We start from the raw sequence: 20058 nt of genomic DNA, 5'->3' as shown, positions 1-20058 counted from the left end.
AGAGCACGAGCCAATCAAAACGCGCAATGATCCTGCCGTAAAGCGTGTGGTTGAGTTCATGATGAGTAGCTGACTGCTTCTGTCAGAACAGTTCTTATTTATCTCTTTTATCATCCTTTAAAGTCATTGTTGACAAAGACAACGGCTGTAAGTACTTCGTTTCTCTTGTATGTTGTTATAAATGTGATTTATAGAGAAGAAAACATTAATATGAAGAAATAATTGAGCATATTTCCTATAAAGCTAACTCACCGGCTAGCCGCAGTAATGCCATGTTTATAACATAAAAGATAGCTAGCTCTCTGCTAGTTAACACAGTTACTCTTATTAAAGCAACCTAATACTTACTGTAAAAGCCTCAATATTTAGTGGTAGAGGTCAAGGGTACTTCATTGAATATCTGTATAAAAGTCAGACATGTCAGTGTTATAAAAGTCATGTAACGTTAAAGCAAACACTGACCTGAGGTAAAGTCGAGTAGAGGAACTGTTAAAACCCTCCTACTGTTATCTGTAATAACTGTATATTTGGTAAAGGTCACTTTACATAATGTATTGTATCCAATTGCACAACCTTTGTGTATTGGATAGGTCAGTTTAATAGTCCATGTTGTCCATGTCCACACAGAGAGGGGGGGGGGGGGGGGGGGGGGTTGCTTCCATTGTTCTGATAATGTGTTGGCTATGTGACAAATACAGCTAGAGTTCAGTATCCTCATCTCTCAGTATATGTGGTGGGGGGGTTACAGTGTTATATATTCAGACACAGAGCGGGACAAAGTTTCTAAAGTAGACTTCTTCTCAACATCAAAGTCAGTTTAAGTGTTGTATGTAGTGCTAAATAAAGAGAAAATGCCACTCGGTAGGAAAACAAGTTGAGTCCAGACTTAAGTGAAATGATAACATTGAATTTTGACCCACTGCTTAAAAAAAAACAAAAAAACGTAGGGAAACGGGGGAAGTTAAACCTGTCCCTGTATGGCAAAGTAAATGTTATTAAAATGGTGATAGCCCCACAATTTAACTACATCTCCATGATGCTAGCGCTCAACATACCTGATCCTATTTTAAACAGTACGACAATCTCATCAAGGAGTTTCTTTGGGCAGGGAGAAAGCCCAGATTTAAACTGAGTAAATTGTATGCACCCAAGGATAAAGGCGGACTAGCTCTGCCTGATGTCTAAACATTGGAGCAGAATGGTGTCTGGCTTAAAAGGGGCCACCGTAGAAGAGACTCTTGCCACACCCTTTCACCCTATACAGGTCTTGTCCCAACAATCTAATGATAAATAGAAGGAGATGAATCCAATATTAAACACTCAAAAGAGGTCTGGGCAAAAGTTCACAAAATACACAAGCTCTCACATTACAAACAGCAAAATGCCTCATTATGACTCAACCCAGAAATAAAAATAGGAAAACAAACATTGCTCTGGAGAAGATGGCTAGAGAATGGAATTCATACAATTGGTGATCTCTATAAAGATGGTATTCTTAAATCCTTTGCTGAGTTAATTCAAGAGTATGATCTGTGAGAGAAAAAGGTGACTTTTGGAAGTACTTGCAGATTAGACACGGTATTATGAAAAAAGTTCTGCCCAACAATGCAGTAGGTAATTTCCTCCAAAACCCGCGTAACCACAAAGATCATTTTTCTACAATAACTCAATTTACCTGAACAGTAGCACATGTGAACATCTAAGAATAATCTGGCAGAGGGATCTTATCAAATTCACATTCAAGATCTGGGAACAGATCGTAGGTGATAATGGCAAATATATCAACGAAATTAGAGGCAAATGTATTCAATATAAAATACACCGTTTTTACTGGACACCGTGTAGGCTTTTTAGAATAGGGTTTATAAACAATAGATACTAAATGAACCTGAACGCTGCCTGAGATCGTCAAGCAAGAGTCTTCTAGATGTTCTTCTTACCGGATCCTTCTTGTCTGGGCTCCTCAGTTATTGAACAGAATCAGTTTCATCTTTTAAATCACTGCTTAAAACTCACTCTTATGAAAAGGCCTTATTTTAGTTTTACTGACTGTATTCTTCATCCTTTTATGTTTTTAATTCTATATTCTATCTCTATTTGATAGTTTTGACTATTGTTGTTTTTACTGTTTTATGATTTGATGTTTTATAATCTTAACTGTCTTCACTTTTATAACTATCAATTTTGCTCTTTTTATGTTTTACTTGATTTTACTGAAAGATTTTACAACCACTCAAAGCTCTTTACACCACATGTCACATTCACTCATTCACACACATTCATACACTGATCAGAGCAGAGGTTACCATGCAAGATACCGACCAGCCTAGTCTTCATCCTTCTTAAATAAATCGGCATGTAATGTGTTTGTCTCTTTCAGCGATCATGTCAAACCCGTCTCTGCTGGTCCTGTACGGCAGCCAGACGGGGACGGCTCAGGACACGGCTCAGAGGATCGCCCGGCAGGCTCAGAGAAGACGGCTGCAGGTTCAATTGTTGCCTCTGGATCACTACAATGTGGTGAGTGTGTTTTTAATGAAGGACAGGAAGGAGAAAGAGAGGTGGGTGGGGGGGATTATAAGTCTGTAGACATTAAAGTGTGTGTTTCCTCTCATTAAACAGGCCAACTTGATCTCAGAGTCTCTGGTTGTTTTTGTGTGCGCCACCACTGGTCAAGGAGAACCTCCTGATAATATGAAGGTAACAATATATACTAAATGTCTAACATAAGAAAAGGTAACAACCATAAATGTGCGCAAGTTCAACCCTGTTCATGTGTGTCATTCTGTCTCTAAAGAACTTCTGGAGGTTTATCTTCAGGAAGTCTTTACCTGTGGGATCTCTGTGTCGGCTGGACTGTGCCATACTGGGTCTGGGGGATTCCTCCTATCCAAAGTCAGTGTTTTTTCAGCTTTCTCACAGTTCACACAATCAGAGTCACTCATTTTCTTTGTAAAAAAAAAAAAAAACAATAAAGAAAGCATCCGGCTGTGTTGTCTGTAGGTTTAATTTCATGGCTAAGAAGCTTCATAAGCGTGTCATGCAGCTGGGCGCCACGGTGCTACTTCCTGTCGGGCTGGCAGACGACCAGCACGACCTCGGGTAAGAAACATCACATTCTTCTTCAGCATCTCATTATCTGCTGTAAAGTTGTACTGATTATTTTCACAGTGTTATGGATGATTTAGTACCTGTGTTCTGTCAGGTTTGATCCTCGTATTATGTTTCTGTCTCTAACTGATATTTGTAAGCAGTAACATGTGAAAGAGTTACATGCTGAACAATAGCAGGTCCTGGTTATTATAATAATATCACATCATATTTCATAACTACTAGTTATAATGAACTACTGAGGTAGGTGTGCCACAACATGGTAAGTGGAATATACATTTAGTTTAATTGCAGGAGGCAACTGATAAATATTCTTCAATCTCTTTACTGTTGATATATTTTTATTAAATAATTGTCTTTTTAACATTTTACCTCTTTATCTCAAAACTACATCAAAGATTTGAGTAAATATTTGTATTAATTTTTGGCTCTGAGTCATGATAGAACTGACAGAACTGATTAGTATTAGTACTAGTACAAAGCTGACTCAACAGCACCACCATGTGGCCATTAATCAAACTATTTACTCTTTTAGCTCACAACATGAACCATGTGGTGCTATTTAAAATCCAGTATTTGATTCATGGCTAACATAAAATAAATTAGACTGTGTGAAAAAAAACATTTCTCTCTCTCTCTCTCCCTCTATCTCTCTCTCTTTCTCTCTCTCTCTGAAATTAAATTTCAAAATAAAGTTAACTGAAGGTCCCAGTTACTGTTTGAGACAAATTTAGGATTGTGCAAATAGACACATCCTCATATATTCTTTTTTTTTTTTATATATATTGGTAATAATTATTAATTAGTTATTATTATACCAACATCAAATCTTTTTAGTTATTCTTTTTAAAATGTGTGTTAAACAGGGCAGACGCTGTGATCGACCCGTGGCTCAAATCATTCTGGGACAAAGTGTTTGCTATGCACCCGTCTCTGTCAGAGGTGACCCCACTGAAGGAGGATGAGCCGTGAGTATCTGCTTCTTTGTCTGTCGTTGCATATTTTTATTAAGAGTTTGTTTTGTGTCCTTTAAAATCTCATGAAGAAACCAGAAACTCAGGGATGTTTCTGTCTTGTTTCTCATGTCAGGCTCCCTCCAAAGTTCACCTTTCACTTTCTGGAGGATGTGAAGGAGCAGACGGAGGACAGGTTAAAGATTCCCTCAGAGCAAACCATCCCCTCTCAGTCCCACCCCTTCCCTGCTAGACTGCTGTCCAATAAGAGAGTGACAGACCAGTCTCACTTTCAGGATGTGAGGCACATCGACTTTGACATCAGTGGATCCAACATCCAGTGAGTAAACCTTGAAAAAGTCAGTAATAGAAAATGTTTTAATCATTTCAAAATAAAACACAGATCATTCTTTCTCCTCTATCACAGCTACCTCACAGCATGAATAGAAATAAACACAACCCTGATTTTCACTTTTTTATTTTCTAATGTTCGGTCTTCAAATGTAGAAGAAGAAAATAAAGCTGTTTTGAATGCTGACTCATCAGTAGTTTTACCTGTGTGTAGGTTTGCAGCAGGTGACGTGGTGATGATGTATCCTCGTAACGCAGCAGAAGACGTGCAGCAGTTCTGTCAGATGCTCGGATTAGATCCAGAGGCCACATTCACTATCAGGCCCACAGACAACACAGCAGGTAGGTGTGTGTGTGTGTGTGTGTGTGTGTGTGTGTGTGTGTGTGTGTGTGTGTGTGTGTGTGTGTGTGTGAGAGAGTGACTTTTTGTTCATAGTAATAAAATCTTTTAATAAAGACGGCTACAACTGCCTTTAAATGTTCAAAAAAACCCACACACATTTTAGTTCCAGTAGTGATGATGTTCCTGTTAATCCTCCATCATGAAGGTTTATGACTCATTACCTCATCACATTAACACCACTGTTACTGTTACTGGCTATTGACAGCTATGAGCCTTTATGATATGGAGTGTCCAATATTAGTAAGTTAATATGAAAGAGAATGTTAAATATACTGTTTACTGTATCATCATAATAATTTAAGTTAGCCTTTATGACAGGAAGTGTTGAACAATAAATAAATAAATAAGAAATAAATGCTGTAAGATAAATAAACCAGTAAATGTTTAAAGTAATTACAGAAAGTAAAAGAATGAGTAAATTAGTAATGTAGGAAAATGTGAAATATAAAGTATATGTAAAGATATATAATATTTGATATATAATAAATGTATAGCTATGAAATTATATTCATAATAATTTGAGTTCTTTTTTTTTTTTACCTCTTTCAAAATAAAATCCTAATTACCTCCTAATTCATGACACATTTCATGTCATAATGATACTTTTTATAATGTCACTTTTTTTATAATGTTACTTTGCATTTTATTGAAGTCAATCCCCGCCCCCTCACTCTGAGCCAATCACATGCCCCCAGCTGACCAGCCTCTCTCCAGCAAGCAGACTATTACTATTACACCTGATGAATGTAAATCTGTCCTTTTAGCTCTGTCTCCATCAGCTCCTGAGAAAAATATCTAGTGACTAAATGTTCCACTCTGTTCTGGGTTTATGAGAACTTCTACACTGGAAACTGCTACTAAGGTTGATGAGAATGATGAGATGTTGAGTTGTCACCGTGTCTCTGTGTACTCAGTCCCAGCCAGGCTTCCTCAGCCCTGCAATGTGCGCCACCTGGTGGAGAGCTACCTGGACATCGCCGCCGTGCCTCGCCGTTCCTTCTTCGAGCTGCTGTCTACATTCTCCACCAACGAGCTGGAGCAGGAGAAGCTGGTGGAGTTCAGCTCAGCTGCCGGCCAGGACGAACTGCACGGCTACTGCAACCGACCTCGACGCACCGCACTGGAGGTCAGACAGTTTAACCTTCTTTTTTTTTATTCCCTTATTTTGAAAAGATATAAATATATAAACGTGTCCTTTATTTGCTTATTGAGCATGTTGTTACTGCTGCAGGTGTTGGCAGATTTCCCTCATACCACAGCAGAACTCAAAGTGGACTACCTCCTGGATCTTTTCCCTGAGATCCAGCCTCGCTCTTTCTCCATCGCCTCTTCTCTCCTGGTAGCTCATCCAATCACAAACAACTATTTAACTGCTATTGAAAAATGAGAAAAACAAGAGAACTGTGAGTGAAATGTAGCAGGTGTATTTCAAAGCAGTCTTCTCTCCTCACACAGGCTCACCCACACAGGCTTCAGATCCTGATCGCCGTGGTCCGTTACAAAACCAAGATGTTTAAACCACGAAGAGGACTCTGCTCCAGCTGGTTAGCCTCCCTGGACCCTACACAAGGTCTGTCACCACACTGTACAATACTCATATCAACTATACTCATACATCAGCCTCAGAGAGAATACTTAGCTCTTATTAGTTGGAGTGTGTGGCTTCATTTCATATAGATATTTGTAATCGTTAACCATCAGCCTCCGGACATACTCATACTGTACTGACCTCAAGAGGTTGACACAAATCTGACTCATCTGTCATGAGTCCTGCAGTGTTTTAGTTTTCTAGAGAGGGTGTCCATTGGATGGTTGGTTCACTACCACCTGACTGAAATATCTCAACAGCTATTGGATGGGTTGTAATGAAATTTTGTACGGACATTCATGGTTTCCAGAAGATGAATCCTGATGACTTTGGTGGTTATCTGACTTTTCCTCTTGTGCCATCACGAGGTTGATGTGTAACGTGTGAAATTTGACAACATTCATGTTACAATTTAGAATTATTTGTAAAAACTTTGATGATCTTTTGATTTTTCATTTAGCACCATCATTGGGTCAGAATTTTAATTTGTCCAATATCAATCAATCAATCAATCAATCAGTCAATCAGTCAATCAGTCAATCAATACATTTTTATTTATAAAGCACAAAATCACAACAAAAGTCATCTCAATGCTCTTTACATATAGAGCAGCTCTACACTGTACTCTTTAATTCATGACCAAATACTACTTATATTCCCATCTGCCTCAACTGTACTGTATGCTAAATAGCAAATGTTAGCATGCTAGCACACTAAACTAAGATGGTGAACAGTTTCTCAGACAGTGATTAAGAAGACAAGATTCTGTGAAAATATCCATTAAGAAACAAGTCTATTCTTGGACTAAATGTAATCCTTGTTCAGGAAATTAGCCGTAACCCTGCTAAACAGGTCCCTTTTTAAATGATTTTAAATGTAGAATAAAAGACGTAGTCACTGCTAGCTGCAGTTGTTTCAACTGAACAATAACATGTACCTGATTTATTGCTGCCTGTTGTTCTGATTTGCATTTTGCACTTTTTATATATATTGTTACTGTATCTCAATGTGACTTCCTGGTTAAATAAAGATCAAGAAAAAAAAAAACATCAGCATTGTCACTGTGAGCATATTAGCATGGTGAATTAGCTCTCACTGAATTAGCGCTTCTTTTAGGTTTTAATTTCCTGTGAATTCTTTACAATAAAAGTCTCCCATTATTTAGTCATATAAAAGAGTTTAATATGAAACAGTAAAGCAGGAAATGTTGGGTTTGCATCAGTGGTAACTTAACACCACTGTGATAAAGGCCAAAAAGCTGGCCAATCAGAACAGAGGTGGGCCTTAAAGAGACAGGAGCTAAAATGGCCTGTTAGAGACAGAGGCTGAACTGAGGGGCTGCATAAAGGACCAGTACAAGATAAATAAGGAGTTTTTTTGATCTGTGAATCATACAAAGCTACTATAGTGGCGTCCCAGATTGAAAAAAATTAGAGTTTGAAATGAGCAAAATATGTCACCTTTAATGTTGGTAGATAAACTCTGGAAATCTGAATGTTAGAAATAAACTAAAACTGCAGTGAATAGTAAACATAGCTTTGAAAATGATATAGAAGCTTGTCCTCGTCATGATCCAGTTTAGTCTGTTATCCTGTATTCCACAACATGAACAATAAAGTTCTAAATGTTGTTGTTGTTGTAGGGGAGGTGTACGTGCCTCTGTGGGTGAAGAAGGGAAGTCTGAAGTTCCCTACACAGAAGGACACCCCTGTGATAATGGTGGGACCTGGAACAGGAGTGGCGCCCTTCAGGTCTGCTTTACAAGAGAGGACTGCAGAGGGAAAAACCGGTGAGACCTTTGACCTCTCTGTCTGACTCTCATGATCACCTCACACCATCACAGCTCATGACATGACACTCCTCTTCCTGTTTGTCTCCCTGCCGCTCAGCCAACGTCTTGTTCTTCGGCTGTCGATCCGAGACCAAAGACTTCTACTTCAGTTCAGAGTGGGAGGACATGATGAAGGCGGGACAGCTGAAACTCTTCACCGCCTTCTCACGAGACCAGGTCACACACACACACACACACACTATATACACACACATCATCACATTTTGACTTATACGGTGGACAGAACTTTATATACGTACCTGTGAGTGTGTGCAGTTGACATTTTTCAGGCTCTAAGTAAAGCCACAACACTTTTCAACCTGTCCTACAATACCCAGGATTCATTGTGTCTGTGTGTGTGTGTTCAGGAGGAAAAAGTGTACGTGCAGCAGCGTGTGAGGGAGAACTCTGAGCTCCTGTGGGACCTGATTACAAATAAAGGAGGCTGCTTCTACATCGCTGGGTGAGTCCAAAGCACCAAAATTGAACTGCTGCTTCATTCACATCTGAGTATTTATGCTGATTCATGTCTCTGTGGAGAACTCCTCTCATAATCCCTCTCTCGAAAGAAGTCCCTGATTACAGTCGTTGAAGTCAAACAGCTGTAGCAGTCAGAGGATAAAATGTACCCTGAGACTTCATTCTGACTCTGCAGGGACTCTTCATCTGTGTGAGGACTGATAAAGAAGACTGAGCCTTTGAGAGTTTTATTTTCAGTCTGAGATTTAGATTTTTTATTAACAGTAGCACCATTTATATTAAGAGGTGAGAGGTGAGGGAGTGGCATCTCTTCCCCCTCTACTCTGCTCTAGTCTGCTGACATTAGGTCTCATGCTGTAACTAATCTTCAATTTCTATTAAGAGAAAAAATAAGAGAAGTTAACTCCAGAAGCATCAAACATTCATAAGCACCCAAACCTGCTTTTACCCAGCTGTGCTGAATGATGAATCCCACATGATCTTAAATTGGAGATATGTGGTTGATTGTTTGTTAGAAGCACAGGTGACGCTCCCTATACTATATTATACACTATATAAGAGCAGGTGTTATGCATCAGAGAGATGTCACCAAATAAAAGGCAGCAAGAAGAAGAACTTAGCAGTAATGAAGTAATGAATGTTAAATAAACTGAAACTTATAGTGCTGATTGGGTTCAATCGACCAAATGCATTGCTTCAGCCCACAAATGTAATAATCCAATTATTTTTTATTATATGATATTTATGTGTTTTTTATGTTCCACAAATGTAAAACTAATGCTTCTTTGCATTAGACAAACAATTTGTGAACTGTGAGTGTGATTGTATTATATTGGTACTATGAGTGCTTTCAACCACTCCTAAAATCTTCTCTTACCTAACAGAAGAGTAAAAATTAAGGAAACATTGGTGAATGGCAGAAATCAATGAGTACTAACATAATCAGAAGAAATAAGAGGGAATATGTTCATATATGGCTTCCTGCATGAGGCTCAGTGTCTCTTCTGTCAATACTCTCTGACTGCTCTACAGTGTCTGAGGCTCTCAGCACACACTAGATATAAATCTGGAAGATATAAATATTTTAAAACAGCTCACACTTTTTTTTTTGTCATTTCCTTAAACAGCTGGACACTGTACTTTTTTACCAAATTGTAGTCGGATAGGAAGAAAAGTTTGTGTTTGTGTGTGTGTGTGTGTGTGTGTGTGTGTGTGTGTGTGTGTGTGTGTGTGTGTGTGTGTGTGTGTGTGTGTGTGTGTGTGTGTGTGTGTGTGTGTGTGTAGTGTTTGGTGCTGGTGTGTATCATCGGTCGTCGGTCAGCTGTGTAGAAATCCGACAGTAAAAACAGTAGATCAGCTGTGAATCATCTTGTTTGTTTGCAGCAATGCTAAACAGATGCCCGCCAGCGTACGTGATGCACTGAAAGAAGGGTTCCAGCAGGAGGGAGGAACGTCCGCCGAGGAAGCCGAGCAGATGCTGGAAGCCATGGAGAGGACGGGCCGTCTCCAGAGCGAGACCTGGTCCTGATCACGTGACCCTCAACTCTTCACCTTCAGCTGCTGCCGCCACGTTGAATATAATACAATCACCGCTGTCATCAAAGTGTATTCAGACATATGAACAGCAGCATATTTTGAGTGTGGAAGTTCATTTCAGTTTTGGGGAAGCATGTGTCTGTTACTGACTTCTCAGCTCAGCTTTAAGTTGGGTAAAAGATAGTCAGACACACTGCATGAATAAAAGAAGTGCCAAATCAGAGCCAAATCTACTCATATTAGTGTTAGATGTATGTATATGGACTGCATGCAGAGACATGTTACAGTTTTCAGCATATAAACCAATGAGCAGGAACATTACAGATGTCAGGATCATGCATTTCCTGTATTCCACTGTGTGTGAGACAAGTGTTCAATGACTGATCAAGAAAATAACAATCAATACATTTGCCTCCCACTGTTCTATACGGTGCTCGGCGCTAAACGGTGCCATCACAGCAGGACCTCAGTGTGCTGAAGAGATTATTAACTGATGGTCACACACAGTAACCTTTGAGCTCCAGTGCACTTTTAGTCTCAGTCACATAAGTGCACAACTTTAAATGTTGCCTTAGCCAACAGATAACCGATCATTTATGAATAAAGTATCAGTTTATTGTCTCTCCCACTCTGTCATATTTCACTGCTTATAATCACTTATGACATAAATGTTACAGTTACACAATCTGTAAACTGGCTTACATACAGTATAGGGGACCAATGGCGCAGCAGCACCCAGTATGTGACATAATAAAGTATAATCTGAAAATTACACTTGTTTGGCTTTTGTTTCAGTTCTACAGTCATTTATTGAAAATGGAAAGTAATCAGATTAAGATCAATTTAGTTATTTTTAAAAATTTAAATTTTTTGAGGAGTCGTTCAGATTCTGTTAGAAGATGAGATGTCTCAGACTGAGCTTCATCCTCTCAACATCCTGCAGACCATAATATAACTCACACATAAACTGAAGGAGACTGAACATATGTCTGTTTCTCTCTCTCACACACACACACACACACACAGCTCTGAGGACTGTGTTCCCTGCAGTTGCTGCTAATTTGGTAGCGAGGCAAAAATTCCAATTAGCCACTCAGTATGGAAGTTGAGGGTTGACTATATTCAAACTTTTAATCAAATAGAATTTATGTGAGCATGAGGTATAACTATACGAACATTTTTATTTTCATGTTTTAAGTGTCTTATTTCAGATGTTATTGGAGACTTACGTCATAATTTAAACTTTAAACTGAATAAAAATAAACGTTTTCTTTTTAACTTCGGTCAGACGTCCTGTGTGAAATTGAAGTCTTCTACTGTGAAGATGACCATTAAAAAGGTCTTTTCATTTCACTTTTAATAGAAATGCACAAAACTTTAAGACAAACATTAAATGCAAACATTTAATTTATTTAAATGTTTGGGATGCAATTTAAAAAAAAAAAATCATGTTTAGTTTGTATTATTTTGTGTTTTAATGTGTTTGTACAACTTTAACAATGATTTTTCATTTTAATATTGACAGCAAGTTAAAAGAGACTGATATTAAATGATGAGAATCTAGACTATCTACATGTGTGTGGGTTTGATTTCCTAACCACACTCTGATCATACAGCTTCACTGAACAGCTGGGATTTATGTTCTAAGTGTAATATATCTATCCCTGTGAAATGTGCCTTGTCAAATGAACTGGAGAGAAAGAACACACACATCATCTTAATTGCCTCATTTGTTTATCTTTGAGCTTCCTGAGGTAAACAGGTTCATCACACAGTACTGACTTAATGAGGCACGGCTGTAGTCGCTTCTCCTCTGTGATCTGCTGTGTTGACGAGGTGCTGTATAGGAGAGGCTTGCTGCTGTTTATACTGGAGCAGCTCACCGAAGCATCGATTTACAATGTGTAAAAACATCTGTGCTTATTGTCAGTGGACATGAATTCCAACACTTCTGTTGTTAAAAACTGTTTTCTCAATTAACCGGTTTGTTGTATTGTCTTTAAAAGGTCAGAAATGTTTAAAAAAAATGCACATCCAAGAGTCCAAGGTGGCGTCTTTAAATTGTTTGTCAGAACAACACTGATATAAAACTAGGTTGAGCAGAACATCCTCACATACTGGAACAAGTCGCAAATGACTCCAACAATAAGCTGATTATCTGAATATCATTATTATGGTTATTTTGTGGATCGACTAATCAATGAATCATTTCAGCTTTGCTCCTTCTAATATACACTGTTCTGGAAATACAAAGACAAAGACTGATTAAACTTGCAGCCTGTTACAACATTGAATGTGTTTTCAATGAGAGATTCAACATGAACATTATTAGAAAGATTCTCTGCAGCAGCTTCCAGTGGACGTCCAGGCTGAGGTACGGTCACATGATCATTATGTTCAATCACACTGTCCTGCACTCACACCTGAAGGAGGACGTGATGTTGAGCTCCCGAAATGTGTAAAAAATAATAAATAACTGTAAACAGTGTGTGTGGGAGCGATGCTGTAGTCTGGTACAGTTCTGTAAAGCACAGAGCAGAAGACACACACACACACGCACACACACACATTCCACAAACACGTCAAACCGCATATTCTTTCTAAACAGATAATAAATGGACTAGAAAAAAACATCCTTTTCCATGTCAGAAATCCAGCAGTTCTATCTGAGAGCCAGTGTGTGGACTTGGTAGATCTCCTTTGGGAAGTCAGCCTGCTGTTCCTCGTGCATGATTTGCAGACCCGCTCTGGCCACCAGGCGGTGAACTATTTCCAGGTCTCGGCAGACGCTGCTGTCCACGTCGTCGGGCACCACTCCCTCGTACGACACATTGTCCTTGATGACGACGAGGCCGTTGGGCCGCAGGGCTTTCTGGCAGCGGCGCAGGAAATCCACCAGGTGGTCGTCTGTCAGGTGGCCTGTAGGGGGCAGAAGAGAGTGTCAGAAGATGCTGATTGTACAGCAGTGACCTCTGGGTGAGGTTACTGTATGAGTTATATATAGTTTATTATTCATATGAAGCATACTGAGGTCTTTACAAGAAAAAGTGACTTTAGTTTTTTCTACTACTACTTTTTTTACTTTCATTTTTTAAGCAAGTCAAAAAGCTATTAAGACCTTGAAAAAAGTGATTCTCAACTTTCAACAGTATATCTTGTGAACCAATCAATATCAAAACTTGAACTGTGATGTTTCCAGCTCTCATTGGCTGAATTACTTCTACTGGCAAAAATGAGTCCAGCTGTGAATGATTACTACAGCTGCTTCAATTTCCACACTCACCGATGACCCACTGGATCCAGATGACATCATAGCGCCCGCTCTCCGGTACGAACTCCTGCAGGCCGCTGCAGAAGTAGTGACCCACTCTCTTGCTGTCGTCTCCCAGGTACGGCTTGGCTTTGTCCAGGAACTCCTGCGTCACGTCCACCAGGTCCACCGTCTTGAACAGAGGCAGCAGTAAACGCTTGCTGATCCTGCCGATGCCAGCGCCGCAGTCCAGAGCGCAGCCTGGGCTCGTCTTCCCCTCCCCCTCCTTCAGCGCCACAGACACACAACGCATGAATAAAAACCTGTGATTATTATATAAGAATATGTTTAAAGTATTCATTTACAGTTCATTATGTTAAATGTTACCTACACTCTCTTACAGCCCATCCCAGCATGCACTGGGCAGAAAGTATATAATATAATCAGTTTTTTTAATTTTTAAAGTTCTACATTAAACAGTTTTTCTTAATTATTCAGCAGCAGGATGCAAAATGAACTATATAATTAACCCTAACAGCCAAATGTTTAGTGAATGTTTAATTTTAGCAGCCACTCAACAGGTTACCATTGTTTTTTTTGGCTGCTGAGTGAATCAAATCTAGCAGACTCTTGCATATTTGACCAATATTTGGCTGGAGACTGGTGAGATTTTTTTGCCCTGTTCAGCATCTTGGTTAATTTGTATCAAAGAGCAGTTAAACGCTCAGCAGGAGACGCTACATACAGCGTGACTGGATGATGAGGTTACTTTTTAAACAGCTGTTTGTCTTATTTGATCTGATTTGAATCCACACCTCCACTGTTCTTTACACCAAGTCTTTCACATCAGAGTGGAACACAGTTCTTGTTCTGCAAGTCACCAGTAAGCCTCAAATATTGATGATAGAAGTTCCAAGACCAAGTCAAGTCAAGTCAAGTCCAGGTCCTACACTTAGTCTCTGAGTACTAAACATTCACTATGTGCCTGTCACCTACTTTAACACAACTCTATATTAATAAAAAGTCAGTATAGTGAATGAACAGGAATAATGTATGATAAATGATATGTATATAACTTTGATACTATTCACACACTTTTCCTCTGTTCATGCAACATGTTCAAGCAGTTAATTCCCTGCATGTGTAGACCTGATCAAAATGATCAAAACTGACGCAGCAGAAGCCAATATAAATATCAATTTTTAGTCACTAGTACAGGTCATACTCCAAGAACACATGATCCTACAGTTCCCATAATGCAACTTGATAAGACCTGTCTCAATAACTGTCTCAGAAATAATCACGATAAACGATATTATTGTCGTTTGAAGATCATTTTATACCACTGATATAATGATAATATAATAGTATAATAATGTAAGGGGGGTGGGGGGTGGGATTGGAGAGTGGGTGCTACACTTGTGTAAAAACACAGACTGTCATTATGGTTGAGGACAGAGTTATTTACCTTTAATTCTTCTACAGTCTCCACTCAGGACGTACACAGTGAGGAATGGAGGACACTACTTGTTTAGCTAATGTGACATGAATAGCCTCTTAGCTGCTAATGTGAAGTGTGGCAATACTGAGGTTAAATGTCCATGTATCATATGATAAGTCCATATATAGACATGATGATGCTGATAATTATGTTATTGTACAATAAGTTGATAATTATTGTGACAGGCCCATTCACACATTTTATAATGTTCCAGGAGACCAAAGTGTAATTGTTGTTATGAGTTGTTGGTGTTTAGTTGAGTCTTTTTTGATTTCGTCAAGTTTAAATTCATTTGATTTATGATTCCATAAGGCACATGTCATGTGACTGAATGCCACACCTCTGGATCACACCCAAGTCAGCATACCTTCACTCCATAGATCAAAAAACAGCCTGACACATGAACTGTATCTTAACTGGCTGACATCTTTTTAAAGTTCCTTACACCAAGGAACTTCTGCAGGAAAGCTTTGGATCCGTTGATGTCGATGTTGGAGATGCTGCCGTAGCCTCCCAGCATGCCATCCACTGTGGGAGGAACCTCCTTCCAGTAGACCTCAGCATTGGAGTAGAAGCTCCCTTTATTCTCTGCTATGTCACCCATCCTGTCAACAGTCCACAGAGCACACGGTTCAATTAGAGTTTTATAACTCTTCACATCATGATCAAAAGTTAACACAGCAGCAGCAGGAACACAAGATATTACATGATCTAAAACTGTGATGCCTTCATGGTTCCTTCATATAGTTTTTCTAATGAAGGGAACAGTCTGGTTTCCCATTGAATAATGAGTCAGCTGTGATGTAAACATACACACCATACATCATTTGATGTAAAATGAATGATGATACATTAACTGTGAAATAAGCCTTACACAACCTAACAAAAACTAATAAATTGAACAATTACTGATTAACTGCACACTGACTACATCTGTCACTTTCTGTCACCTTCTTCCTCTTCTTCCTCCTCTTATCACCCAGACAGAAGGGATTTATTTTGATACTGCAGGCTTGTTCTTATTACATTCTTATTAATAATTGAATGGTCAGTATGAACAGGAGAAATGATTACAGCAAGAATAAACTGTTCAAATCTACATATGTGAACCTATTTTTTCAAGACAGACTTAAAGAAATGGTGAACATATCCTTTATCATATTTGAGTTAAGTCTTTTTCATTGTTCAGTTGTGTGTGTGTGTTGTTTCTAGGCTACTTATAGTCAGCTGTGGTCATCCAGCTGCTCTACAAGCTTCACCTCACTGTCATTAAAGGCCATTCATCCATATTCATACAGCTCTGTAAAAGGATGTACAATCAAACTCCACACTTCAGCTATGTTGGACGAGGACTGGAGGTCTATCACCTGCTCTGCTGCACGCGCGCGCGCGCGCACACACACACACACACGCACACACACACAAGCTGCATCCAAATCTGGCTACACTTGGAGGCAGTTCAGCTGTCAGCACCCATCTCGTGAGCAGGGCAGAGGGCACACATTTCCTCTGAGGCTCTGACCAACATCACAGAGACAGAACGAACGAAGGAACGAATGAATGAATTAATTAATTAATCAATGAGACTAATACACACTTTAAACTGCCACATGAGTTCATTTCACAGATCTCTTCTTCATTATTAATTTGTGTGGTACACAGGTGCTAATATTCAGCTTTATTGAGAAGTCTAAACATCACACAACTAGATAACTTCTCAAAACAACATGTCATCCCAATTTTACCACCATAATCATTACTAAACATTAATAAAGTAGACATTACAGTTTTATTCTATTCTACTCTATTAATGTAATTATTTTGAAATGACATTATTGTTGAAGCATTATATATACTACAGATAGATGATACAGTGTAAAAACGGCCTTTAAAGGACTGTTAAAGGTGTATTACACTCAGTTGAAGACGTTTAAAGCTCCAAACTGAAATAACTTCAGTCAATGAGTAGTTACGTCATGACCCCTTCATGCACAGTGGATAAAGTTGGAAAGCTGTAAATTCAACTTAAACCTTAGGAATGATGACACGTGTAGCTTTCTCCTTTAATTTCCAACATAAACTCTTTTTTTTTCTTTTCTTCTTTTTTATTTTACAGATGAATGTAAGGAGGTCTTCTTCATATCAACAGTTAGTAAATATATACAGTTCATTTCTCGACATGTGCTAAGTTATGTGTAGGTGTTGTAGATTTTATCCAGCTCGCTAGTTAATGTTAGCCGCGGACAGCTCTGTTCCAGGGTCGAATACCGACTCTGTGATTTCACTTTCATAAAAGCGAATTTTCATATTGATACATACCTCAGTTAGAGTCCGCTCCAGGCCACACACCCTCCTCTAGCCCTCGTTAAAAGCTGCTCCGGTCTCCGGGCTTCACTTTCTCTGCGGGACCACATGCAAGACGTCATTTCCTTATTTGGTTGCCGGTAGCGGCAACAGCAGCGACAGCAGCGCCCCTGCTGGTGACTGCAGGCATTACAACTCACTTACACTCACTTTTAACAATGATTTTCATAAAGAATCACATCAGAGTCAAATGTCCTCGTACATTTTAGTTCTTCAAATGTAAGTGTGGACAGAATGTTAAAAAAAATTCCAAAATACTGAAACTGAGGGGAAATAAAAACTAACAAACAGGGACTTATACCATTCTAATTTAAATTCAATACCTTTATTGTCATTGCACAACAGCACAACGAAATTGTGTCTTCAGTGGCTGAACAGACAATATAAACATAAAATAACATACAATGAGACACATAAAAGACACTTTGACGTAACTTTTGTTTGAAGAAACTGAATTCATGTTTAAAAAAGGGTAGACAAAGTAATATACCTTTTTTTTCGGTCAAAGAAAACTAAAGAGAATAAAAGAGAGATTAAATAATTTGTAAGAGAAACATAAAGGGATGAGGAAAGAGTGATGATATATTAATTGTTTTGTTTATGTATCTTATCACTTTTTCTCTTATCTTTGTTTTGTTTGTTTTGTTTTGTTTGCATGAACATCTGTACAAGAAATGATTGTGAACTTATTTTGTAAATGATCGGAAAAATAAACCTAACCTAACCAGTGTGAAGTGTGGGTGCCCTGTGGGTGGGAAGAGTACTTTACGATATTTGTGGCCCTACGGAGAGAGCAGCTTTGGTTTTTGTCCTCAAGGGGCTGGTATGTGTGTACCGATTATGTTTTGGGCTGATTTAATGACTCATGTATGCTGATTGTTAAATTAACCAGTTATTTAAATAAAGTTTGGAGACAGGGCTCACTTCTTTATACAAATGACTGATTTTATTGAATACCTTATTTGTGGCGGAGAAGTCACAATGAATTAAGATGAAAATGAAAATACATCCACAGAGATTCAGTTACATTAAAAACTTCATTCAAATCTCCAGCCACACCTGTATAACAACAAGTACCTGATTATCCCGATGATGGCCCCAAGCTGATACACCAACACAGGACTGCTCTCTCTCTCCATCCACCTTCCAAGTAGATAAAGGGCACATGAACTCATAACTACTATCTTATTAAAACTATGAACTATTCATTTCACTTAAACACATGTCAATAGATACAGGTCATATTAGCCTCAATGGACGACAAATTGTAGGCACCTAATATAACATTTTAAATATTTTAATTTTTGTGCGTTTTGGGCCACTTTAGGAAAAGTCATCAAATATCAGAGTAAAATACATTTAGGGTGTTTTTACAGCTGTTAAATGTCTAAACAGGTCAAATTTGACCCGGACAGTATGCATTAACTTGAAACAGTAGATCTCAACTGTGCAAAGTCCTGCAGGTCTAACATTGTTTTTCAAAATGTCATCATTAAAGATGCTTTATACGAAAAAAGATTGTTAGAATACACAGATGAGATTACTATGTCACCACCCACCTCAGCTGTGACTGTAACCTTTACTAATTCATTATCTCTCACTGGCAGCATGAGGCTGGTTGTGCTCTCAGGTGTGAGTGTGAACAATGTTAAATGCTTTGGGATACTGACCTCTCTGCTCACAACATGCACTGTCGTCATTACATAGAGGCGCAGCTGCATGATGAAGCTGCAGTGTGGTAAATGAACCACAGGGGGGCAGTGCAGTATAGAGGTACTTAATGATCAGTTTCTTTCCTGTCTTTAGTTTGTAACATGTTTGTCAGAGCAGTTTAGTGTCAGTCTTGCTCTGCCTCTTCCTCTTAGTGTCTGTAGATGTGTTTGAGATGAATAATCATATTTTTCTTAATTAGTGTCCCATGAAAGGGCAAGGTCCCCTCTATTAAAGATGGTATGATACCATGTGAAAATTTGACTGCGAACACACCACCACCACTATAAAAGGATGGTGTGCGTCTGAGCTGCAGTTCCACTCTTCTATCCACAGACACATGCTGCAACATGATGAAAGAGGCAGTCTTGTTGAATTAATTGTAAGTGTTTCATTTTCAGCAAGAGAGTATAAATGTATCATATCATTATGTTCACAATTGTAGAGTAAGTGTATACAGTGGATCTGTTTTATGTTCTAAGTAATAGAGGTGGAAATTATGAATCACTGCACTGAGAACAGTCATTTCAGTGCAAATATTCACAGTTGCTGGCTGTGTTTCCATGACGACAAAGCAAATCCTATCTTCTGATGAAGACTGCAAGATGCAGTTGAAAGCTCCAGCTCCTTGAGTTATAGTTATTAACTATGTATTTATAGCAATGCATCTTTTAAAGCTGCTATGTGTAGAATTGCGTTTGTGTGTGTGTGTGTGTGTGTGTGTGTGTGTGTGTGTGTGTGTGTGTGTGTGTGTGCGTGTGTGTGTGTGTGTGTGTGTGTGCGTGTGTCTTTGAAGGAGCTACCACTGGGGGTCACAAAAAGTCAGAAATGTTCTAACTCACAGGCTTATCTCTGAAATCCAAGTCTTTGAGTCTCAACTAATTGCACAAAAGGGGATAATGGTGCACACGTTTTCTTTAAAAAGTGATGGGAAAGTGATGTGAAGAATGGCAAATAGAGAGCTTAACAAATTCAAATAC

General features: G+C 38.8%; 2 protein-coding genes across 2 annotated transcripts; one reads left to right on the top strand and one right to left on the bottom strand.

Annotated features, from left to right (window-relative positions):
• The first annotated feature begins 55 nt into the window (after positions 1–55).
• On the top strand, positions 56–11166 carry ndor1 (NADPH dependent diflavin oxidoreductase 1). The gene is made up of 15 exons (XM_062434653.1): positions 56–147; positions 2381–2520; positions 2623–2700; positions 2798–2895; positions 3004–3102; positions 3978–4079; positions 4201–4404; positions 4630–4757; positions 5733–5944; positions 6050–6157; positions 6274–6388; positions 8049–8195; positions 8296–8414; positions 8606–8700; positions 10101–11166. Exons 2-15 carry the CDS (start codon positions 2386–2388, stop codon positions 10243–10245), a joined length of 1785 nt encoding a protein of 594 aa, XP_062290637.1. The 5' UTR covers positions 56–147; positions 2381–2385; the 3' UTR covers positions 10246–11166.
• Positions 11167–12830: 1664 nt separating this feature from the next.
• Positions 12831–17344, bottom strand: ntmt1 (N-terminal Xaa-Pro-Lys N-methyltransferase 1). The gene is made up of 4 exons (XM_062434921.1): positions 17324–17344; positions 15450–15609; positions 13537–13789; positions 12831–13172 (listed from the first exon to the last, which is right to left on the bottom strand). Exons 2-4 carry the CDS (start codon positions 15606–15608, stop codon positions 12916–12918), a joined length of 669 nt encoding a protein of 222 aa, XP_062290905.1. The 5' UTR covers position 15609; positions 17324–17344; the 3' UTR covers positions 12831–12915.
• Positions 17345–20058: the final 2714 nt, after the last annotated feature.

The sequence above is a fragment of the Scomber scombrus genome, chromosome 15 (assembly GCF_963691925.1).
Source record: "Scomber scombrus chromosome 15, fScoSco1.1, whole genome shotgun sequence".
NCBI classification, from domain to species: Eukaryota; Metazoa; Chordata; class Actinopteri; order Scombriformes; family Scombridae; genus Scomber; species Scomber scombrus.
This window is presented reverse-complemented; position numbering and strand designations above follow the sequence as displayed.